General features: G+C 29.5%; 2 protein-coding genes and 1 long non-coding RNA gene across 5 annotated transcripts; 2 read left to right on the top strand and 1 right to left on the bottom strand.

Moving 5' to 3' along the window:
- Window positions 1–2,712: 2,712 nt before the first annotated feature.
- LOC127150331 (uncharacterized) lies at window positions 2,713–4,361 on the bottom strand. The gene is made up of 2 exons (XR_007822608.1): window positions 4,226–4,361; window positions 2,713–3,527 (listed from the first exon to the last, which is right to left on the bottom strand). It is a non-coding gene; the product is annotated as an uncharacterized LOC127150331 (long non-coding RNA).
- A 13,714-nt stretch (window positions 4,362–18,075) lies between these two features.
- On the top strand, window positions 18,076–19,959 carry LOC103493498 (stem-specific protein TSJT1). Its single transcript, XM_008454256.3, has 4 exons — window positions 18,076–18,478; window positions 18,563–18,803; window positions 18,939–19,059; window positions 19,501–19,959. The coding sequence occupies exons 1-4, from the start codon at window positions 18,270–18,272 to the stop codon at window positions 19,689–19,691; spliced, it is 762 nt and encodes a 253-aa protein (XP_008452478.2). The 5' UTR covers window positions 18,076–18,269; the 3' UTR covers window positions 19,692–19,959.
- Window positions 19,960–20,060: 101 nt separating this feature from the next.
- On the top strand, window positions 20,061–22,961 carry LOC103493496 (lanC-like protein GCL2). 3 transcript variants are annotated; one of them, XM_008454253.3, is made up of 7 exons: window positions 20,061–20,206; window positions 20,406–20,739; window positions 20,834–21,012; window positions 21,656–21,767; window positions 21,866–21,991; window positions 22,068–22,382; window positions 22,482–22,961. In XM_008454253.3, exons 2-7 carry the CDS (start codon window positions 20,563–20,565, stop codon window positions 22,818–22,820), a joined length of 1,248 nt encoding a protein of 415 aa, XP_008452475.2. In that variant the 5' UTR covers window positions 20,061–20,206; window positions 20,406–20,562; the 3' UTR covers window positions 22,821–22,961. The 3 variants fall into 3 exon arrangements, with proteins under 3 accessions (XP_008452475.2, XP_050943872.1, XP_008452476.2); XM_051087915.1 differs by having other exon boundaries at window positions 20,070–20,206; window positions 21,866–21,982; XM_008454254.3 differs by lacking the exon at window positions 20,061–20,206 and having other exon boundaries at window positions 20,301–20,739; window positions 21,866–21,982.
- The last annotated feature ends 381 nt before the right edge of the window (window positions 22,962–23,342 follow it).

The raw sequence follows: 23,342 nt of genomic DNA, 5'->3' as shown, positions 1-23,342 counted from the left end.
CCTTTCAATTCTTAGAATTAAATGATAATGATAATAAGGGGTCTTTTAAAAAATATAACAAAGAGACAAAATATTTACACCCTATAGAACCATTCTAAAAACGGAAAAAATCCACAAGTCCATGATGAAAAATATCAAAAATGTCCCGATAACCACATCGTCAACAATGCGCATAATATATTTGGTACATTTAGTTTTGATCGTTTAGATTTGACTCCAAATTTAAATGATTTCTTTTCAAAATCTTTTATATTTGATACACGATTTTAAATCAAATAAATGGCAAACCTTTTGACTTTTTCATTTAGGGTCGTAAATATTTTATATTTATAAAAACTTTTCTAATAATAATTTACTTTAGGAAAAATAAAAAACAAAAACAGGCTCACAAGGAAAATTGTCAAATGTTCGTAGTTTTCTTCCTTCTCATCATATAAGACATAAATAAAAAAGTGATTTAAGTTTCTAAAAGATGCTTTCTTTTTTCGAAATTTAGCATGATTTCTATCAAGTAAAAAGAGGAAAAAAACTATACCTAGAAATATTATTTATAAACTTTAATCTTTAAAAGCAAAATAGTTATTACATAGGTTTTAATACTAAGAAATTTAGAAGTAATTTAATTGGGTGCTTTTTTTTTTTTCTAAAGAAAGGTAGTGGTTAATAAAGTACCACCTACTCAACAAATAAATTATATACACACATACACATATATAAAAGACAATAAGCAAAATGCTGGGAAGGTTTTAAATAATCTTAAATGAAAGAAAGATGAGTAAGCTACTTATGATAGTTGGAACCAGTGATCCATAGCTTAATAATTTTAATCATTCAAGAGTGCAAAAAGATTCATTTATTCACCTACTCAACCTACCAAAAAGATTCATATATATATATATATATATATATATATATATATATATATATATATATATATATATATATATATATATATATATATATATATCATGTTTTAATAAGTATAGCACGATTGATATGTTTTCGTGTTAGTGACAATAAAACTTATAATTCGACTCTTTTTAGTTTTTATTGAACAAAAAAGAAAACTTGAATTTCGAGTCTCTCTAGAAGATGTAAAGTAAATAATTTTCATATTCATAGTTGTACTGTTTAAGCTTCAATCATCTAGTTTTTCTTTTTCTCTGTCTCAACTTCAACTTATCTTGAGAGTTTCTTACAATGGTTATTATGGCAGAAAAGCCTTAAAATATATATAGATGATAGTGGATTACAATAATTATTTTCAAACTGAAAAAAAAATTAAAATTATTATTATTATTATTTTTAATTTCAAAAGACTTTGTGTCGCTTTTAAAAATATATTTCTCACATATAAAAACAAACTGAAAATAATTCATGAGTGATAATAGTATTTATAAACTGAGTTGTTTCTCTCATTACCAAATGACTTTGAGATGGACCCCAATAATATCAAACATAGCATGAGAACTCATAAAACCAAAATGGAGTAAACACAAAAAATGTATCATTTCGAAATCAAAGGAACTCACGAACTACTTCTTTCTGTCTACACTCTTAAATTTTGAAATAATATTAATTTATAAATTGAACAAATGTTTTCATAGATTCAAATTTTAAATTTTCATGAGTGTACCAATTTATATCCTCCTCCTCATAGTACATCTAAATATGAGATCTTTTCAAAAATATAAAAAAAAACATCAAAATAACAATTTCAAAAACATAAAAAGATAAGAGGCCCATCGTATAAAATTTAAAAAATGTCTCGTCAACCACCCCATCAATAACACGCACCTAATATGTTTGTGAATTTGGTTATTGTTTGATATAGGATCGTTTAGATATGATCTTTTGGTACACGTTTAGATTTTTTTAAACATTTGGCTACTCTAATTCGTTTTTTTTTTCAAGATTCTTTATAGTATTTTTTTTACGATAGTTTACATTTGCTTACTCCAATCTAAATAATTTTTTTTCAAGATTCACAATCTTTTATTCTTTTTTTATTTACATTTGGCTACTCCAATCTAAATGATTTTTTTTTTAAGATTTTTATACACAATCTTTTAGATTTTGCTATTTTTTTACACGTAAAAAAAAGAAATCGCAGAGGAAAAAAAGGAGAAAAAATATAAAGACAATGGAAAAGAAAAAAAAAAAAAAATGATGGAAAGATTAAATGAGAATGACAGAAGAAAGATGAAAGAACAAATCTGAAATATTTAAAAAAATAACTAACTTTATTCTGCATATAGTTTTGTGGTTTGTTTCAAGTTTTTATCATAGCAATTTGTTGTATTTATAAATTATTGTTTGTTTTTAAGGAAAAAAACAAAATAAAAATTCGTTTTTTAATTTTTGCTTTTAGCAATACATCAGCATACTTTTTAGAAATAAATAAATAAAACGGATAGTGTGGGTCCACCACGTGGGAGTGGGAAAGTGACCGACACACGTCGTTCGGTCCCCTATCGTATCATCCCCGACCGCTGCCCTCTCTATACCTTTTCTTTCTTCTTTTTGGCCTTTTACAAAAACCATCCCTATTAACCAATACGATTCTAAATTTTTTAAAAGGGTTATAATTCACAATAATTATAAATAAAATTTAGACTTACAATCAGATTTTATTTTTTTATTAATTAATCTAAACTTAATAAAAAGTATTAAAATTCTAAATTGAATTAGAATTAACATAAAATTGAAAAATATTACAAAAATACCAAGTTAAATTTATTATTAATTAAAATATTAAAAAAGTACACGTTCTAAGTAGTTCAAATATAAATTACATCAATGATACAAAGTAAAAATGATAACTTAAACATAATTCAAAGCGTCGACGCCAGTTTCTCAACTTCTGCACATTGCATCAACATCACTGTAGCTAGTATGATCATAGGGACATGGACAAGATGTGCAAAGAGGAAAATCGAACATTATTACAAGTTGTGTCGAGAGAAACACGGGATTGCTTCAAACAGAAAGAACTCTTACTCTAGTGGTTCCAGAAAAATTGATTTGAAAGAGAGGAACAGAAAATGACAAAATCGAAAATTGAACAGGTAAGCCATAGAAAGTTTCTCACATGCATATTACCTAATATGTTAGTAAAAAACTTTCTATGACTTACCTATTCGGTTATCGATTTTGTCATTTTCTGCTCCTCTCTTCGAAATCAATTTTCTGAACCACTAGAGACGTTTGATATCCAAAAATTGCTCAGCAACAGTCGGACAAGTGGGGAATGCTGGGGCAAACCAGAAAAGTTTGGGTAGAGTCGGATCTAAATGTTGGCTAGGTAAGCGTCCTGTAGTAAGAGGAGTAGTTATGAACCTTGTAGACCATCCCCATGTGAGTTATGGTTCTTTCTGTTTCAAGCAAGCTTATATTTCTTTGGATGCGGTTCGTAATAATGTCCAACTACCATTTTTATACATGTTGCCTATGTCTCTACGATCAAATTAGCTAAAATAATGTTCAACTTCCCTTCCTCTGTTTGAGTTCCTCCGTTGCACATAATGCTGAAATACACAACAAGTTCGATATCAAAAATAGGTACAATATACATACAACAGAACGCACATTTGTAGAAAATAAATGAACAACCATCAATATACATTCAAAATTGTCAACATACATACAACAGAACAACCGTCAACATACATTCAGAAGCATTAACATACATACAACAAAACAACCATCGACATATATTCAAAAGCATTAACATATATACAACAAAACAACCATCAACATATATTCAAAAGCATCAATATACATTCAACAACATCAACATACATTCAACATCATCAACATACATACAACAATATCAACATACATACAACAAAACCCAATGTCTAGATTTGCAATGTCCTCAATGTTCAGATTTGAAAATGTCCATACAACAACATCCCATTTTTGTCTCTCTCACACTCTTGTGTTGTCTATTCCAGTGTTACTATTTATCTTGTTACGACATAGTGTGCGACTTGTGGTGTTCTATGTTACATATACCGTTTAATTGTTATTGCATGCTAAAGAAGTAAAGAATGATGGGGCAATGCCAATATATATGTTTATTAAACTAATAAGAACATAATGATCTAATCGTTGGGTTTTGGTAAGAATAAGAGAAAAGATAAAATTTATATATTTGAAAGGAATAAGAAAATCACCAGTTCTAACATCTAAAAGAAATTAATTGGAATAGTTTTAAATTTACCGAAAATGGAAGAATGGCGGTGAGGGAGATGGTGGCGAGAGCAAGGCACAACAGAAGAACGGACCTTCAACGGTAGTGAGAGAGGGCAAGGTATGATGGAAGAATGGAGAAGAACGGAGAAGGTGGATCGAATTTTTGAAATTTCAGTTCTATCTTTTAGAAAACTAAAATGGAATATATAGGAGAACTTTCGACGTTGTTATCTATTCGTCGAGAATAGTTAGATCAAGTCCCGACAAATCACTAATATCGTCGAGACTAGGTAATTAATTATTCCTGACGCTACATGCATGGCGTCGGGGATCTTGCTCTAACACATAATTAATGTTTAAGTTTATCCCAACGTCTCGTGTAACCCGTTGGGAACTATCTACCTATTTTTAACGCCATGCATGGACCGTTGGGGATCTTTCTCTTTCACATAAAAATGTTTTGAGTTTATCCCGATGTCCTGTGTAACTCGTCAGGAACTATGTTTGTATTTCTAACGTCATTTGATAAACGTCGAGACTTGCTTCTTTTTTCTGACGTTTTTCATGAAATGTCGGGCAAAGATGATATTAAAATAATAATTTTTTCGTGTCCCGATGTGTGGATTTCAGCGTTGGGAATAGCCGTTTGTCCTGATGTTTTGTCCTCCGACGTCATTTTGTGCGTCGAAAAAACCCTAATTTCTTGTAGTGGTACAAAATGTTTAGGAAATCACGAGTTTATCCTACGTTGGAAAGGTTTAGCTAGGAAAGTCATGAGTTTTTCCTACATTAAAAAGGTTTTGGAAATTAGTCATGGACTATAAAAAGAGTTTGTGTCTTTGATTTTCAATTGTTCCAATTTGAAACACTTTATGCTTAGTGTGCTAACTCTAATTAAATCCATTTTGTATTCTTCAGTTTGAAAATGTGAAAAAGGTATGAGATGTGTCAAAAAAATTTGAAAGAGTGCTCTTGTATCTGGGGTTGAAAGAGAGAAAATTATTTTGTGTGATAGTAGCAATTTTTCACACATATATATATAGTTGATCATTTTCTAGTTTGTGGTTTTTCTTCGTGTAAGTTTTCCACATAAATTTTGGATGAGTCTTGTCTTCTTTGTCTTCCTTTACATTTAGCTTCCTTCAACTTTTTCTTCCTCTTCCCTTAACTTGATCCTTTAAGACTTCCCAGGACATAGGCTTTGTCTGGCCATCTAATCCATGCAAGTGTGCCAAAATAACTCTCTTTAGAACAAAAATTTTTTTTAAAGAAAGGGTTTCTTTTTCCAACAACTTCTATAAGTGATATAGTTTATCTCACTAATAGAATTCTACCAATGATATGGTTTGTTAGCGACATATTTTCAAAAAGTGAATCTAAATTTTGTTATACCTGCAAATATTTTTTGCCTGGTTGTTATATTTCCAGTTGTCCCCTTATGAATATTTGAAGTTCTTAACGTTTGTATAATATTGGGTTTCTTCCTTTCCTTCATTTTTTTTCTTTGAAGCAAGCAACACAAAACAAACGATCAACTATGCATTACACCCTTCAAGAAAAAGGAGAACAACATAATCTAGAAAAATATGTTTTCCTAATCAAAAAACAACTTTAAGATGAGGCTAAGTTGCGATAGAATGAGCAAATTTGTTCTCCTTTCAAAAAATATGACAAAAATAAGTAACATTAATAATGCTTCTAACATAAAGTATATATTATATATATGATCGAGACTCCACTCATAACTAAAAGCGAAAAATCAACTGCTAATCAATTATGAAGTTTGAAATAAATATAGAGAAGGACCATGCAATATGCCAAAAGGACTAAAGGAGATGGTATATGTCCATAATGTGAAAACCTATCTCCAAAGTCCAAATTTTAAAATACACAAATACTTGTTGGTGGAAAGCTTCTTATATTATAAGTTATCGTTGTCATCTTATAATTGAGAGTTTATTAGGTCATGCCTATTGAATATTCTCAAAAGCCACGTTCTCCTTATTTAAAAAAATGGATTTTTGATCACGTTCAATTTATATATATATAATATAATATAATATATTTTTTTCATACAACAATAAAAGATTAAGAGATTCAAATCTTTTACCTTTAAGATGAGAAGTTATTATCCGGTACTATTGAGCTAATGTGTATATATTATCTATATACGTTATTTCACAATGAATTATTAGTGTTTGTAGTAATATAGTTTTTATAGTTTAAATTTTGTAATAATTTAACTTTCGAAAAAAGATATTATAAATATTGATAGTAAAATCATTTTGGAGACAAATGTGTTAATAAATGAAATCCGTTTGAGAGGTCAACTTTTGATCTATTTGGATGCATGACTTTAGGCCATGATTAGTTCAAGTTTTTATAAACTTTTGTTGTTTATTATATCATATTAAATGAAATAACAAGCAAGGTTTTTACCAAAGTAAATTAGCCACATTTTTGCTGTAGAAAAAGTTATTTAACTTTGTCACTATTTAAAATATCAATATTAAAAAAAAAAAAAAAAAACCTTGATTTAATAAAGAAATGGATAACTTTTATAAAATAAAATAAAAAAAGGTATAATAATATTCATGAAATAACCAATATAATATACCTACCAAATTGAGTAATAATATATAAGGAAAATGGCATTAAGGATATCAAAGCTGTGCTTGCTTCTTGTGCTTATTACTTATCAATGCCAAAATGCTGCTTATTATAAGTTATATAATAAGGCTTCATTTTAATATATACATATACACATATTAATAAAATTAGAATACATATATAGTTTAACATTCATTTGGTTTGTGGTAAAAGAAAAGGAATATTCTCACATGGCCTCTGACTTTGGGAATCCCTTTGTGTTTTTTTCTTCTTTAATGAAGACAAGAAAGCCAATAATAAATAAAGAACTATTTGAAGAAAAAAAATAAAAAAAAATTGTTTTTGTAGTCAATTGATGATGATGGGCATGTGTATGTGTGAGACAGAGAATCAATTCTTAACTTACCAATTTTGAATCCAAATCCATTTTCGTTTCTTCCAAAACAAAACAAAATATCAAAGAAGAAAACAGTGATTAAAACGAGATCTAAAATTTTGAAACATTAAGAAAATGGATATATGAACAATGTTTGAGGAATATGCATGATGGAGGTAATGAATGAAACGAAGTCTTACACACCACATAATTGAAGACTTGAAGTGAAGGAGTGTTTTGATAGATATCCTAAAGTGAGCATATAATTTTAAAGGAAATTGTATTCGGTATCACTATAAAATTATGTTTTAGCAATTTTTGTACATACTTTTTAAATTTTGTAAATATTGCAAATTTTAATTTTTAAAATATTTTGGAGATATTGTCTACTTTAAAATTTTTATTATTTCTAAACCGCTCCCATATATTCTTTCTCTCTTTATTGATCATCTCCCTTTGATGCTTCATCTTCTACTTTCTCTTCTTCTTTTTTGTAAACCTCTATATCATATTTGTATTTATAATAAAAAAAATTAATTTAATAATAAAAAATATTTATTTTTTTCAAACACTATTTTTCGATTGGTTTTCTGTAGATTCTCTCAAAAATTAAAATAATAATAATAAAAAAAACTATCGTTTGTTCAATCTCCGTTTTCAACATCTTTATCTTCTTTCTTTTTACCATTTTTATCCAGATTTTTTATCATCATTTTTTGTTAAATCTAAGTTCTTTCTTCATACTTCTTTCAAATGGTTGCTTCCAAACACGACAACATTCTCACTTTTTAAAATACATTCCATCTTAAATATTTTATTATTCTCAAACTACTATTCAATAACTTATTTCTTCTCCCGTTTTTAAGGCCCCAATCATTATTTTTTCTCCAACTTTGTATCAGTTTTGTACATTAGTGTTGTGATGTACTTATACTATATGTATTAGTAGGTTGATGTACTTACTAAATGATTTCCATTTTTTTCAAATTTTATGCAATTAAATGTAGTATTATTAAGTATATGAATGATGTAATTTAGTCTAGCAAACATATAATATGTATCAAAATGTACTAGTGAAGTATATTAAGTATATCATCAGAATCTCAAGTATATCAAGTGTATTTTAATCAATCGAGCGTATCGATAAATATAAAAAATATACCAAATAGTACATCAAGGATATCAAACATATGAACTACATCAAATGTATTAAATCTGTCGAGTGTATCGGTGAAAGTATAAAATGTTCATCAATGGTGTATTAAGTGTATCAAACTTATTAACTACTGTATTAAACCTAATCAAGTGTATCGATAATGTAATGTATCATGCTTAGTGCATCAAGTGTCCTTAATTGATTGAGTGTATTTTCAAAGTTTAACAAATGTAACAACATATCAAGTGTATCAAACCAATGATGTGTATCAAGTGTTATTTAATTCATCGAATGTATTAGCAAAACATAACAAGTGTATCAACAACATAACAAGTGTATCAACAACATACCAAGTATATCAACAACACATCAAGTGATGCGTGAAAATGTTGATAATTCTAATGGGTAGATTTGTAATTTTTCATTTTTCAAATGTGGGTTAGACTTGAATTTTGCTATTTTTACAAATTTAAAAATGGTGTACTATCAACCTAATTTATCAAACTAATTTTGCTAAATTTAACCGTGTGATTAATTTTAACTATATAATTTTGGTTTACTATAATTATATATAAATAAAGAATTTGAAAATTGAGGTGGCGAAAGGAGAGAGAATAAAAGGAATAAGGAAAAAGGAAAAAGTGAGATGTGAGGCATTGTCCCTCCGTACCTTTCACATGCTGACAGATAAGTACAACTACGACTTTCAAAACCCCTAATTTGGCTCTTTCTACCCTTTTTTCTTTTTATATATATATATACACATTTATAAACATCAATTTAAATTCTAAAGTATAGAGTTGTTTTGATTTGATTAGAAATTAATAAATCTATTTAAATCGATAAATTTGATAAGTGTATTTAAATAAAATATAATTGAGGGTTTATGTTGATATTGATCGTAAATTGACATATTTATAAAATTTCAAAGTTCGAATCGATACAATTATTAGTTTGAGATTTAAATTGATACAACTTTTAAAGTTTAGGGTTTAAATCGATATAGTTATTAGTCGTTTAAGATATAAATGAATACAATTCCATGTAAATTGATATTTTTCCTATACTTTTTTCTTTAAAAATTCAAATCGATATCTACAACGTTCTCTAATAAAAAATTATGATCTATTAATCAAACATGTATGTGTTTAAAATTACTTTTAGACTCTATACTTTCACAAATACAACAATTTAATCCGTTTGTAACAATTTAGTTACTAAATTTTACCGTATAACAATGTCGTCTAACAACTTAGCCTCTACTATAGAATTAAAGTGTGAAAATAAAATATCAATAGACATTACTTAGAAACTCGATAATTTTATAAAATAAAATATCTACATAAAAAAACGCTAAAAATCGAAATTAAATTTTATTTGTGTTGAAGATTAAATTATTACAAATTTCAAATAATAAGAACTAAATTGTTATATAAAAAATTAAAGAACTAATTTTATTTACTAATGTCGACCTCTTATCGATATTTTCACACACATTTTTATATAATCAAAATTATTAACATTTTTTAATAAACTATCAATATTTAAAACATATATATCGTGATTGATTTGAAGAGATGATGTTGATGTAGATTATTTTCTTTTACGGCATTTACTGCATAAATGTTGAACATATAAACTTGGTACATATCATTCATGTGTGGTTTTGTTTTAATCATGTGTGTGGTTGAGTTTTTGTCTCCTATCCAAATTACTTTTGTTTAGAGTAATGGTGATGTTTTAACTTTTATAATAATATTGATACTTGTCAATCAAATGTATGAATGGATTGATCTAACGATTTGGTGGTATGAGGTTTTGTCTCAAAATCAATAAGTAATGAATATTATTGGGACAATAATCAATCCTCACGGTTTTTTCAGTCTAAGATTCTCAACTTTGGTTCCACAATTTTATTTCAAAATTTTTAGATTTTATGTTCAGCTTTGTTTTAAACAATGCGTCTTTTAACCTCTTACTAAATACTAAAATTAAAAAGTAAATTAATAAATTGATTGAAAATCTAAATATAATTTCAAAAGTGGAAGTAAAAAAAGAAAAAAAAAATCATGACAAGGTTAAAAAATAGAAAGAGATATTCTTCCAATTTTAGGTTTAGACTTTAATATGTTTAAGTGCAATTTTTGAATGGTTAAAACCAAATTTATTACCTTCATTATTTGAGATTTCTATTTTATTTTAAACTTGAATGAAGAAGTTGAGTAAATGGTACTTAATATTTATTAATATATTATGATAGCAATTGATTTTTGTTTCCATCTATATAGTCTATTTGATTATAAATTTGGATATATAATATTATATTGTTTTTGTAACAATCAAAATCCTCTTGTATCATCTCTACCTACTCTTTGTTACAAAGTAAACATCATTAATTGTTCTTAGAACAACATACAATTATTGTCCCATAAATCATCCCTTCATGTCTTAATTAATGAGTTTATACATATACACCAATCAATTAATCACAAACAATCTATAAATAATAGCAAAAAAAAAAAAAAAAAAGAAAAAAAGCAATTAAAATTTAGAGAAAAGAAAGGCATCTTTTATTTCTACATCAACACAAAGGACACTAAGTCATTTTTATCTTTCCACATAAATAAAATTGCTTGGCTGTCCTTTTAGCAATTTTTGTGGTATGGGGTTTTCTATGCCATTTAATTTTCTTTTCTTTTTAGTAAATTCAAATTACTTTTAGTTTTTCTAATAAAATAAAAGTATATTAATATTCTTAAATCAAACTCATACTCACTTTACTCTTACAACAAAATTCAGAGTGCAAAGAAAAAAAAAAAATACAATTGATATGGATAGCAGTTTAGTTTTAGTTTTGATTTTCTCTCCATTTCTTATTGTGAGTTTCATTGTTCTCAAGTAAAAAAGTAAAATTTTTTGGTGAAATTTTAAAAACAAAAGTAAGTTTTGAAAAATTTATTCGTTTTAATTTTAAAAATTTGGTTTGGGCTTTAGAACGCGGGTAGGGACAGAACCAAATGATTACTAAACGGACCTAAAAAACAGTTTCCAAAATTTTGTTTGAATTTGCCTAAATATTAAAGTATGTGTTTTATTAAAGGCTTAACCAATTATTAATTAGCAGATTCATCAAAGTAGTTTGGTTATGTTTTAATAGATTTTTACTACATGGAAAATGATCGTACAATATTATTATTAGGCCCATGTGGGAGCTTTTAGAATTATTAGGGCCCAGCCTATCTTCAGGTCCATTTTATTTGAGAAGATTGGGTCCGGGCTTATTTTAAGGCCCATTTACTACTGCATTTACTTCTACATGGTTTTTTTTTTATCGACCAACATTTATTACATAGTTTATCGTTGATAGACTCTTAGATTTTGACAGATTTTGCTATATTTGCAAATTTTTTTTAAAATATTGTTATATACTTAATTATTTTGAATATAATTGATACATTTGCAACTATCCTTTTATTATTATAGGAAACGTAAATAATTTTATATTTTATTATATCTATGAATATTAACCTATACTTATTTTTGAAAATGAGAAGAGAAAAGAGAAAACAAGAATGGGAGGGTGAAAGAGAGGGAGAAGTATGTATAATTTTCTTCAAATAATATTACATTTTAAATAAAAAAATTCATTGAGGCCTATGATTTTATTTTCATCCATTCTAGAAATACTCTCAGTTTTTTAATTTTACAAAACGAGACCTTCTTCTTCACCTCACGCAGCGAGTTTCATCGAATGTCTTCTTCTTTATCTCAATTTCTCCTTCTTCATATTCCTCATCAGCAACAAATTGCATTGGACGGTGGTCACTGACGACGTCGTATCCTTCTTCGTTCCCTTCACAGTGGCGACGACGACGGTGGTAGTAGGACTCCATGTATCCATCTCCTTCGTTTTTTGCTTCTTTTTCTTCTTCTCCTCCTCCCAAAATCATATTTTTCTTCTTCCTTTTCTTGCGTGTTTTTTTATTTTTATTCCTCGGCAATTCTTCTTCTTTCTTCTTCTTATTCTTTTCGATAATTATTTGTTTAATTTGTACTTGAATTTCTTCTTCCTATTATTCTAGGGATCTGTCTTATTATTATTATTATTATTATTATTATTTGGTATCATCTTCTTCAATCATCATCTTTCATGTCTATTTCTATGGCCAAGTTTTATTATAGAAGAACATTGTCAACGGTTTACAACAGTTGTGTTCGACCTATTGAAGTCCATTTTGATTGGAGAGTTGAAGATGATGTCATGAAAATAATACCTTATATTGTTAGTAGATGTAAAGTTGGAAGACCTAGAAAACCAATAATTTCATATGTAGGTGAATCTAAAAGTTCATCAAAATATAGTTGTGATCGTAAATGTCATAATTATAGAGCCGGCAAACTTGACCCAATAAACCAAATGATGTAATCATTATTTTTGTATTGTAATACATATATAAACAGATGAACTGTCACCTTTCAGTTTATGAATGATATTTTCTGATTTCTTATGTTCTTGAGTTGTAAATATTTTCTGATTGACAACAGTTGCTTCCTAATAAGAATCTAATAAAACTTTATCTCTCATAAACTTAGTAGAATAAAATAAAAACACAAACTCGGAGGAATTGGATATTTTTCGATTTGCAATTATAGATGTAAAAGGCTTGACAATGATCTTATTCTTGTCTATCTATCTTTGTCTCTATCTTAGATAGACATTGATATATAACTATCATCATCTATCTCAAATACACAATGATAGTATTCTATATTTGTCTATCAGACAATGATAAAGTACTATCACTCTCTATCTTTGTCTATATTTCAGTAGAATTAAACAAAAACAACAAACCAAGAACTACAACCAAATCATTGAAACCCATTTATTGAAGTCTATTTTGGATAGGCAACAACAGTGGATCTCATTCTATCTTGGATAGAAAATGATAAAAAATTATCACTTTCGATCTTAAATAGGCAATGATAGTGACCTATCTCTATCTATTTAATTAGGATAGAAAATGAGATAGATCTTTATCATTGTCCACCATCCAAGAAAAATTAGCAAAATTAAACAAATGAATTGATGTTAGAGTCTATGAATGATATTTTCTAATTTATTATATTCTTAAGTTATAAATATTTGTAATGGTACCTTCAATTTTCAACCACAACAACTATTAAGTATTCTACCCTTATCTATATCATATAGACTCTGATAGTATTTTACATTAGTTTATCTTAAATAGACAATGATAAAACTATATCTATGTCTATTTAAGATAGACAACGATAATGGTGGGTTGAGAATCACAAAAATTATGTTAACTGAGATCCTTTTTAGTATTTCACACCACGGGTTTGGGCTTTTTACTTTTGCAAAATCTTTCTATAGAAGGTAAATATTTTTTTTTACTATATTTAAGAAGACCCTATAAATATAACATATTTTTAAATTTAGAAAACCACACCTCTTCTAAAAGAGAATATCATTTGATAAAGATGTCGAAGGACACAAACCTGGGTCGAGCAATATGATCATCGAATTGACCACAAATCTATCCTAAAATATGTGGGTTTTTTAACTAAGTTTTTGAAAGATCGAAAGAAAATGCCTACTTTGACTAGGAAATTTCACAAATATCCTAAAAAAAAATTTCTTGATTAGAATTTTGTATATTTTTAAGAAAAATTTAACCTTATCATTAATATTAATTATATGGGTATTTTGAATTTAAATAGTATATATTTCCTTATTTACATTATATTGATTACTAATATCTAATTCATAACTTTCTTAATTATTATATTAATTAATGTAAAATGTTAATTATTAATAAAAAAACGTTACCTTATATAATTTATTTTCATTTATCATCAAATAATATATCTTTTAATATGGAAATAATTTTCAAAATAGATATTGATTAATTCGGTTATTAATTCTTCATTCGCCACTTGATTAATTCGGTAGTACCTCTTGATTAATTCTTCATCTGCTGGCTAAATCATTTTAATTCTTCATCTGTCACCATCAACTTCTTCAATTTTCTCACTGGTAATATCTACAGTCATCAAATTCCGGTACATCGTCCATTTTTTGCCGCCAGCAACTTATCGAATTTGTTCACCAATTCCGGTTAGTTGTCTTCCTCAATTTATTCCGGTTAGTTGTCTTCCTCGATTCCTTCCAATTAGCCGTCTTCCTCAACCGCCGGCAACTTTCATTCTCCTCATACTTCCGGTTAGTTCTCTTCCTCAATTCCTTATATTTTTCAGTATTCCATTACATCGTAGTTTTCCTAAAACGTTTAATCTTATATTCCAAAATACTTGTTTTAGATATATATTACTTCATATATACAATAATGCATATAATTTTACATACATTCGCTAAGGAATATGAATTATCTATTATGTGAATAATGCATATAATTTTATATATACCCCTTCATATATGCAATAATACATATAAATTGACATACAGTAACAAATGAATGTGATATGTATGTTCTGTGATTTTTTATATATATACCCTTCATAAATACAATAATACATATAAATTGACATATAGTAACCGATCAATATGATATGTGTATTATGTGATTTCCTATAAATATACTAGGGGTGAGCATGGTGGGTCGAAAAACTGAAACAAACGACCGAAACCCAACGAACTGAAGTCGGACGGTCGAAATAGTACAATTGGCGATTGGGTTTCGGTTCTAGAAACTCAAAAACTGAGAGGTCGGTCAGTCGGTTTGAACCGACCTATGTATTTTTTTAAAAAATAATATATATATATATATATATATATATGCATATTATATAATTATAAGTTTAAGTTTAAAAAGAGAAATAAAATAAAATAATGCGATTCTTAATTTTTAAAACCGTTTATCAAAGAAAATTTTGCTCCAACCATAAACCACATAATATTTGTAAAAGGAAATTTAAAGGTCAAAGAAAAAAAGAAATTGAATCTATATATCTCACATTTCAAAAAACAAAGGAAAAAAAGAAAAGAAAAAGAAAAAAGAAAGGGAGGAAAAGAAAAGAAAGTAAAAAACATAGGAGGAGGAGGAAGAAGAAGAAGAAAACCGACCAAAACCGACCGACTGCACGACTATCGAACCGGCCGGTTTTGTTGGAAGCAGTGGCTGAAGTCGGTTTTGCAACATATGTACCGACTTGTGGTCGGTTTGGGGGCGGTTTGATCGAAAAACCAACCCCGACCGCCCGCTGCTCACCCCTAATATATACCCCTTCTTATTTACCATAATACATATATATATGGACATCCAGTAGCCGAGGAAGATTATATGATTTTTTAGTGATTTAGTATATATATACCCCTCCTTAATTACAACATAAATTATTAGTGACATATATTTCTAATACATTTCGTTAGGATGGTCAAAATTGTAGACTTTAAAGAAATTTGAGGCTGCGTTGCAAATATACCTCATTTTATTTCATATAAGACTGAAGAAATATAGACTCACCGGAATGGGAGATTGCTTCGCAACATAGTGGAAGACGGTGTCAGCACTGTCGGAGACGAAGAATGAAAACCCTAATGTGAGCAAAGAATGGAAGACGACGAATGACCGGGAGATTTTTGAAAAAATGATGGTAGTTTTCGCCGAACAGAGTGCAAATTCTTTATACGTGCAAATAGTTTCCCCTTTTCACTCATCTCCAAAGCTTTCCTTTTCAATTTTTTTCGTTTACATTAAATAAATAAGGGTATTAAAGTAAATTTACCCATTCTTTTGTGAAATAAAATAGTCCATTTAGGACTTTTATGTAATATATTAGGAAGAAATGTCCATTATGTAATATCATATAGCAATTTAGGCTATTTTAGTTAAAAGCCCTAACTTTTTTATACATAAACTAAAAGGTTTACTTTCGGTAGTAAAACTTTGACCCTTAAACTTCTAAAATTTTAAAATGGAACCCTCAATCTTAGCATAATTTTAAAAATTAGACCCTAAAATGATAAAAACTAAACACTCAAACTTAATACAATTGTTATAAATTCTACAATGATATAATTAGGAAGGTCCAAGTTTAACACTCGTATAAATTTGAAGGCTCAACTTTTACAACTAAAAATTTGAAAGTATAATTACAACTATTACCAGAATCTTAAACTTGTTAAATATAATACTCATTACATAAGTCCTACATGATTCGTTTCCGTCAAACCCAAACTTCAAATTCATGAAAACTATAACACTATAGTTTTCCATAATTAAACTACGACAAATACATGAAAACAAAAGAATTAGAGAGTATGAAATTATATATGTTAAAAGTTAAAGAAATAGTGGTAAAAGAAGAAACCAATGTGTAGAATATTTTTTGGATAGGGCAAGGGCATGAGGTATTTCTAGGTGCTAGGGTCTAGCTCTTCTTTTGAGAAGACACCCACAGATTTGGGAAAGAAGAAAGAATAGCAAACTCTGCTGATGTGGCTATGACTTTTTCCGTTTTTGGATAACTTCTTCCATACCAAACCATATCTTAATCCACTCCCATATTTCTTTAATATATTCCTTTTCAAATAGAAAATATAAAGTTCTTCATATTCTCAAAAAACAACACTATTTTATGTTTTCTTGTATCTAAGATTTTGAAATTTAAGATTTAAAATGCAATATATCATGTTATAAAGCCATGTTTTTATAACAATTCTGCTTAACGTAAAATGTGCTCATAATTTAATTTAATTAATAATAGTATGTTATCAAGTAATATTTAGTGGATAACTAAAATTAACTTGTAGATACAGTATCAAATATATAATTATTTTAATTAGATTTTAATTTCTAAATCTACTGTCACACTCATATTTAAAAACATAAAATATAATTGTTTTTTAATTAAATTCATTAGTGTAAAACTAGTCACATTTATCTCTGTTGAGAATAATTTGTAAAATTATTGGTTTATCTATTTGGAAATATCATAGACTGGATTTGCAACTTTTAAGACCTCTAATTTTGGTCTATAGGTGAGTTTATTCTCATTTTGAACTTAAAGTCTATTATATATAATTGATCTTTTATTTTTATTTTATATTTCATTAGGAAGAAAAAAAAGATTTAATTCAACAATAATCGACATAATTTTTTAATCGAATTTAAACTAAACAGTCTCATCAAATTAGTGGTTAACCTACAGTGTTTCAGTGTTAAATAGTGTGTATAATTTATAATTTATAATTTAATGTCAATCTCAATATGCTTTTATCATTGCCCTCACAAGTCCTTAATATTTGATAATTCTTTTTTCTTTTTCAAATACCACTGTCTAGGCAGATAGATTCACACTTCTAAATTTTTGGGCTTTCATAAGAGCAATATAAAGAACAAAATTAGATATTAGAATTAAAGAGGTTTACTTTTATACTTTTAAATATATTTTTCATACACCAATTTAATTTTTTTTATTTTTAAAAATAGAGATTCTTCATAAACTATTTTATATTTTCTACTTTTTACTTTTTAAAATTAAAAACATCAAATAAATTTATTTATTGAAAAACAAAAAAGAAAATAGGCTTAATTTTTAAGACAATAGAAAATAGAACAGAGCTATACCCTTCTCAAACAAAATTCAAACATGAATATCCCTAATCTTAATTTCCACAAATTCTAGAAAAAAAAATCAAATTTATGAAGAGAGAGATAAGGCCACATTGAAAACGAGAACCTTATCCCATCTCATCCCATCCCACAAAACTCCACGCCCACAATAATTACACAACATTGCCATACCATACCATCTTTTGTCTTTCTTTCTTCTTTTAGATACTCCGTTTTATGTTTTATCTATATATATATATAAGGCAGATTTTGGCTTAACCTACTCTCTTCTCCTATCGATTTTGATGAACCCATTAATTTCCATTTCTGAAAAATGTTAGCCATTTTCCACCAAACTTTTGCACACCCACCTGAGGAACTTAAGAGCCCTGCCTCTTTCAGTGGCTCTAAGGCCCCTAAGCTTCCTCAAGAAACACTCGATGACTTCATTACTCGTCATCCTCAAAACACTTTCTCTGTTAACTTCGGCCAAGCCGCTGTTCTTGCTTATGTTTCTCCCCAATCCTTTTCAGTACACCAAAGGTAATTTCAAGCTTAAACGGATGGGATGGATTATTTATGTTGATGGGTTTATGGTAAAAATTGTTTTTGTGGGTGAATTTGCAGGCTGTTCTGTGGGTTTGATGAAATATACTGTCTGTTCTTGGGAAGTTTGAACAACCTATGTGCACTGAATAAACAATATGGTCTATCGAAAGGCTCAAATGAGGCTATGTTTTTGATCGAGGCGTATAGGACACTTAGAGACAGAGGTCCTTACCCAGCTGATCAGGTCATTAAGGACCTTGATGGCAGCTTTGCCTTTGTTGTTTACGATAGCAGGGCTGGTGCTGTTTTTGCTGCCTTGGTATACTCTCTCTCTCTCCATCTTTTTTTTTTTTTTTTTTTTTTTTTTTTTTTTTTTTTTAATGAGCTTCTTAGCAAGAGTTTGTGTGAATTGCTACAAATTGCTTTGAAAGACTGGTTTTTGATAATCAAACAGGGTGCTGATGGGGGAGTGAAGCTCTATTGGGGAATTGCAGCAGATGGGTCAGTGGTGATATCAGATGATGTGGATGTCATCAAAGAAGGCTGTGCTAAATCATATGCCCCATTCCCAACTGGTAATCCACTCTAATCTACAAATACATTGGCAAAGGAAAATCACATCACCTGATCTGCAAGTGTTTGAACAGTGAATTTGTTGTCCCAGAAACAAATAATATACTAGAGTTTAGGGTGATCATCTAAACGGCAAGACTGTTTCTTAAAACCGAATCGAATACTCAATGAAATTAAAAAAATTCAAGAAATTTAAAATCAAATTGAAACGAAATAAAACCATTTCTAACTATTATATATTTATTTTTGTATTTATATACCTAAATCGTTTTAAAAATCGAATTTAAAATGGAACCGAACTCCACGAATATGGTTCGGTTCGTTTGGTCGCCAAACCAAACCAAACCGTTTTCTTGGACAACAAATTCACACCAAGGCAGGTGAGATTTTGCCTTAGTTCAATTATTGCATGAACTCATAAATTTGAATGAATGAATGAGCAGGATGCATGTTCCATAGTGAAGGAGGGTTAATGAGTTTTGAGCATCCAATGAACAAAATGAAAGCAATGCCTAGAATTGACAGTGAAGGAGCAATGTGTGGAGCTAACTTCAAGGTTGATGTTTACACAAGAGTTAATAGCATTCCAAGGAGAGGCAGTGAAGCTAATTGGGCTGAATGGGACACAAACTAGCTACCTACCTGATACACATTTACAATTTCTCTCCTCTCTGTGTGGATTTTGCTGCTGTTTTCACAATTTACCTCTCTTCTAAGTCCTAACATCTCTTTCTCACCTCCAATGGCTTGTAATTATTTTAGACAATAAAATTTCTCTTTCCCTTTATTACTTAGTTCATATATGTAAATAAACAGACAAAACTCATATCTTCTCAGAGAAACTATTTCGTTTCATTTCATTGTGAGGAAATATATCAAACACCTTGTCGGCACTATTTACATTTCTCTGTTTTCTTTTCGTAGTTGTATATTTCTTGTCTAATAGAGCTTGAATTGTCTCAAAATTCATCCAAACTCAAATATCTAAAACACTTAAAAGCATGAAAAGAGTTCAAAAAAACAATGTGTGAGATAGATATCAGAATGGGGTTTCAAGTTTCTTACCTCTTAAAATAGGTTGAACGAGGTTGATTTCAATTTGTTCTTCCACCATCGCGAAGTGAAGAATATGATCATACCCAAATCAAGGTAAGTAGTAAAATGAAATGAAATTCAAAGTACACAAACAAACATTAAATTAAGTTATCAGTATGTTATCTATCATATTTGGGTATTTGTAAATATTTTTCGAAACTTTTGTATATTTAAAATATTTCTTTTCATAGATTTTTTAGAAATATCGAAGTCCGGATAAGAATATTGGAAAAGTAACTTCGTATTTAAACAGACGAACACGTGTTTTCCCCGGCAGCCGATTCATCAGCAGCAACCGACTAAACTGCTTCCGAAATCCTCAATTCACTCTCTCTGGTGCACCGTCTCAACGTCCCTCACCTTCTTTTTCATTGAGGATCGGAACCACCATCTGAGAAGCACACGCAGAAATGGCAGACCGATTCTTTCCAAACCCAATGCCACGCTTCCCTGCCGAAGCACCGCCGGACGAACTCGTATCATCCCATTCTTATTCCGCCACTCTCATTCCGACAGAGCTCCTTTCACTTCCCGACGCTGCACTTTTCGATCGCCTTAGACAGACAGCTCTCAACCTCAAAGAAACGGTATCTTTATCTACTCGCTTCGTTTTGAGAAATTTCCGGTGGTTTTATGCTTTTCTAGGGTTCTGTTTTTTTGGCCTGAGATTTGTAGTTTTAGGTCGTGAGAGAGACGTGGACGTTGAGTGGAAGGCATCCGCAGGATTATACTTTGTATACTGGAGCATTAGGAACGGCTTTCCTGGCTTTGAAATCGTTCCTTGTTTTTAAAAATGAGAATGATCTCAAATTGTGCTCTGAGATTGTCGCTGCCTGTGAGTCTTTATCTAAAAAATCGAGGTAATCTTTGGATTCAATTTTTTTGGTCCGAATTTTGTTTTGTTCTTTACATTTTAGTTTGATCTTATGGATTGTCCCGGTATTAGTGAATGAAGTTCTTTCCGATTGTGTATTTAATGAGTTTATGTAAATATGAAAAATGGTTAACTGTTGAGAGAGACTATTAGTAAGACCGAATCAAATTAGATGACTGCAATGGAAATTCTGAAACTACAAAATAAACGATGGAAATGTATAGTTCAATGGTCTAATCTGAGGACTGAAATGATGGAGATATATTTGTTGATTTTGAATTCTGGTGAAATTGGTTATTTCTGAGGTCTGAAATGCCAATTCTGAAGCTACAAAATAGAAAATGGAAGTGTAGAGTTCAATCCAATCTTTCTTGTCTGATGTGGGAGATATATGTGTTGATTTTGAGTTCTGGTGAAATTGGTTATTTTGAGGACTGAAATGCAAATTCTGAAGCTTCAAAGTAAAATATTGAAATGTATAGTTCAATCTAATCTTTCTTGCATGATGTGGAGATGCACGTGTTGACTTTGAGTTATGGTGGAATTGGTCAATTTGGAATGTTGTATTTCAGCTCGTTCCTAATGTATCTGCCAATCATTTCCTCAATCTCTTTTCACTTGCTCTGCAGACATGTGACATTTATCTGTGGCCGAGCTGGAGTTTGTGCTCTTGGTGCAGTTGCAGCAAAGTTCGCTAATGATGGAATGCTAGTTGACCATTACTTGGAAAAGTTTAAAGATGTAATGCTTTTACATCATTGTTTTCATGTTGGCTTCTTTCCATTTCTATGCTTATGAATATGAATTTTGAGATTCCATTTATATGTCTGTGAGAACAGATCAAACTACCTAGCGATTTACCAAATGAACTGCTATATGGCCGAGCAGGGTTCTTATGGGCCTGCTTATTCCTAAACAAGCACATTGGACGGAACACGATATCTAACACTTTTATGGTATTTCATGTTGGTCTCATACTCTCAATTGACCTTAAATTGAGAATCTGCAGAATTTCCTCATCTAATGGATTGTTTTGGGTAGAGATCAGTGGTGGATGAAGTCATGGAGGCTGGTAGAAGATTGGGTCAGAAGAGTAAATCTCCTTTAATGTATGAATGGCATGGGAAGAAGTACTGGGGTGCTGCCCATGGATTGGCTGGAATTATGCATGTCTTGATGGACATGGAACTAAAACCAGATGAGGTTGAGGATGTCAAGAATACGTTACGTTACATGATAAAAAATCGATTTCTAAGTGGCAATTATCCTTCTAGCGAAGAAAGCGAATCTGATCGTCTGGTGCATTGGTGCCATGGGGCTCCTGGGGTTGCACTTACACTCGGAAAAGCAGCTGAGGTATCCATTATCAGTCTTGTCTTTAGATCTATATTACTAAAGATCCAAAGTAACCATAGTTCTCATCTCTATGTTTACATCTACACTACACTACACCAGGTTTTTGGAGATGATGAGTTTCTGCAAGCGGCAATAGATGCTGGGGAAGTCGTCTGGAACCGTGGTTTGCTGAAACGGGTTGGCATCTGCCATGGAATTAGTGGTAACACATACGTGTTTCTTTCACTTTACCGATTAACTGGTGATCTCATGTACTTACACAGAGCGAAAGCATTTGCATGCTTTCTGCATCAGAATGCAGAAAAGCTAATTTCAGAAGGGAAGATGCATTCTGGTGATTGTCCTTATTCCTTGTTTGAAGGAATTGGGGGAATGGCATATCTCTTTCTTGACATGGTTGAGCCATATGCAGCAAAGTTCCCATCTTATGAACTGTAAAGTTTTATTTAACACTTACCTTAGACATCTGCATGTACAAATAAGTTCAGAGTTTTTATTTTGTAAAGTTTGTAACAGTTGTACTTATGCCTTTGGGACTTTTGCACACCCTTTTTTAATAAATATACAATATTGTACGTATGTTTTTTTTTTCTTTTTTTGGAATTTTGTCTATTGTTTTATAAGTTCAAATGCTACTTTCCAACATTTTCAACTATCCGACTCTTTTTTCTTTTCCATTCATTTTAGTCTCTTCGAAAAACTGAATCCTAACAAACAGGATTGTTTTATATAAAAAGAAAAAAATTAGTATATATTTATTAGAAAAATGAATTACAAATTTCGTGGACCGAATTTGCAAATTTATTTATTTATTTATTTATTACAAAATTCGTATTTAGAAAAAACTGGAACAGATTGGGGCATTTTTAAGGCTTTTATTTTATTATTTTTCAACCAATTAAATATAATTGAACATTATCACTTGTAAATATTCTGTTAAATTAAATTTAACTCGGTCTC

Source organism: Cucumis melo, chromosome 7 (genome assembly GCF_025177605.1).
Source record: "Cucumis melo cultivar AY chromosome 7, USDA_Cmelo_AY_1.0, whole genome shotgun sequence".
NCBI classification, from domain to species: domain Eukaryota; kingdom Viridiplantae; phylum Streptophyta; class Magnoliopsida; order Cucurbitales; family Cucurbitaceae; genus Cucumis; species Cucumis melo.
Note: the sequence above shows the minus strand (reverse complement) of the source record. Positions and strands in the feature narration are given on the sequence as shown.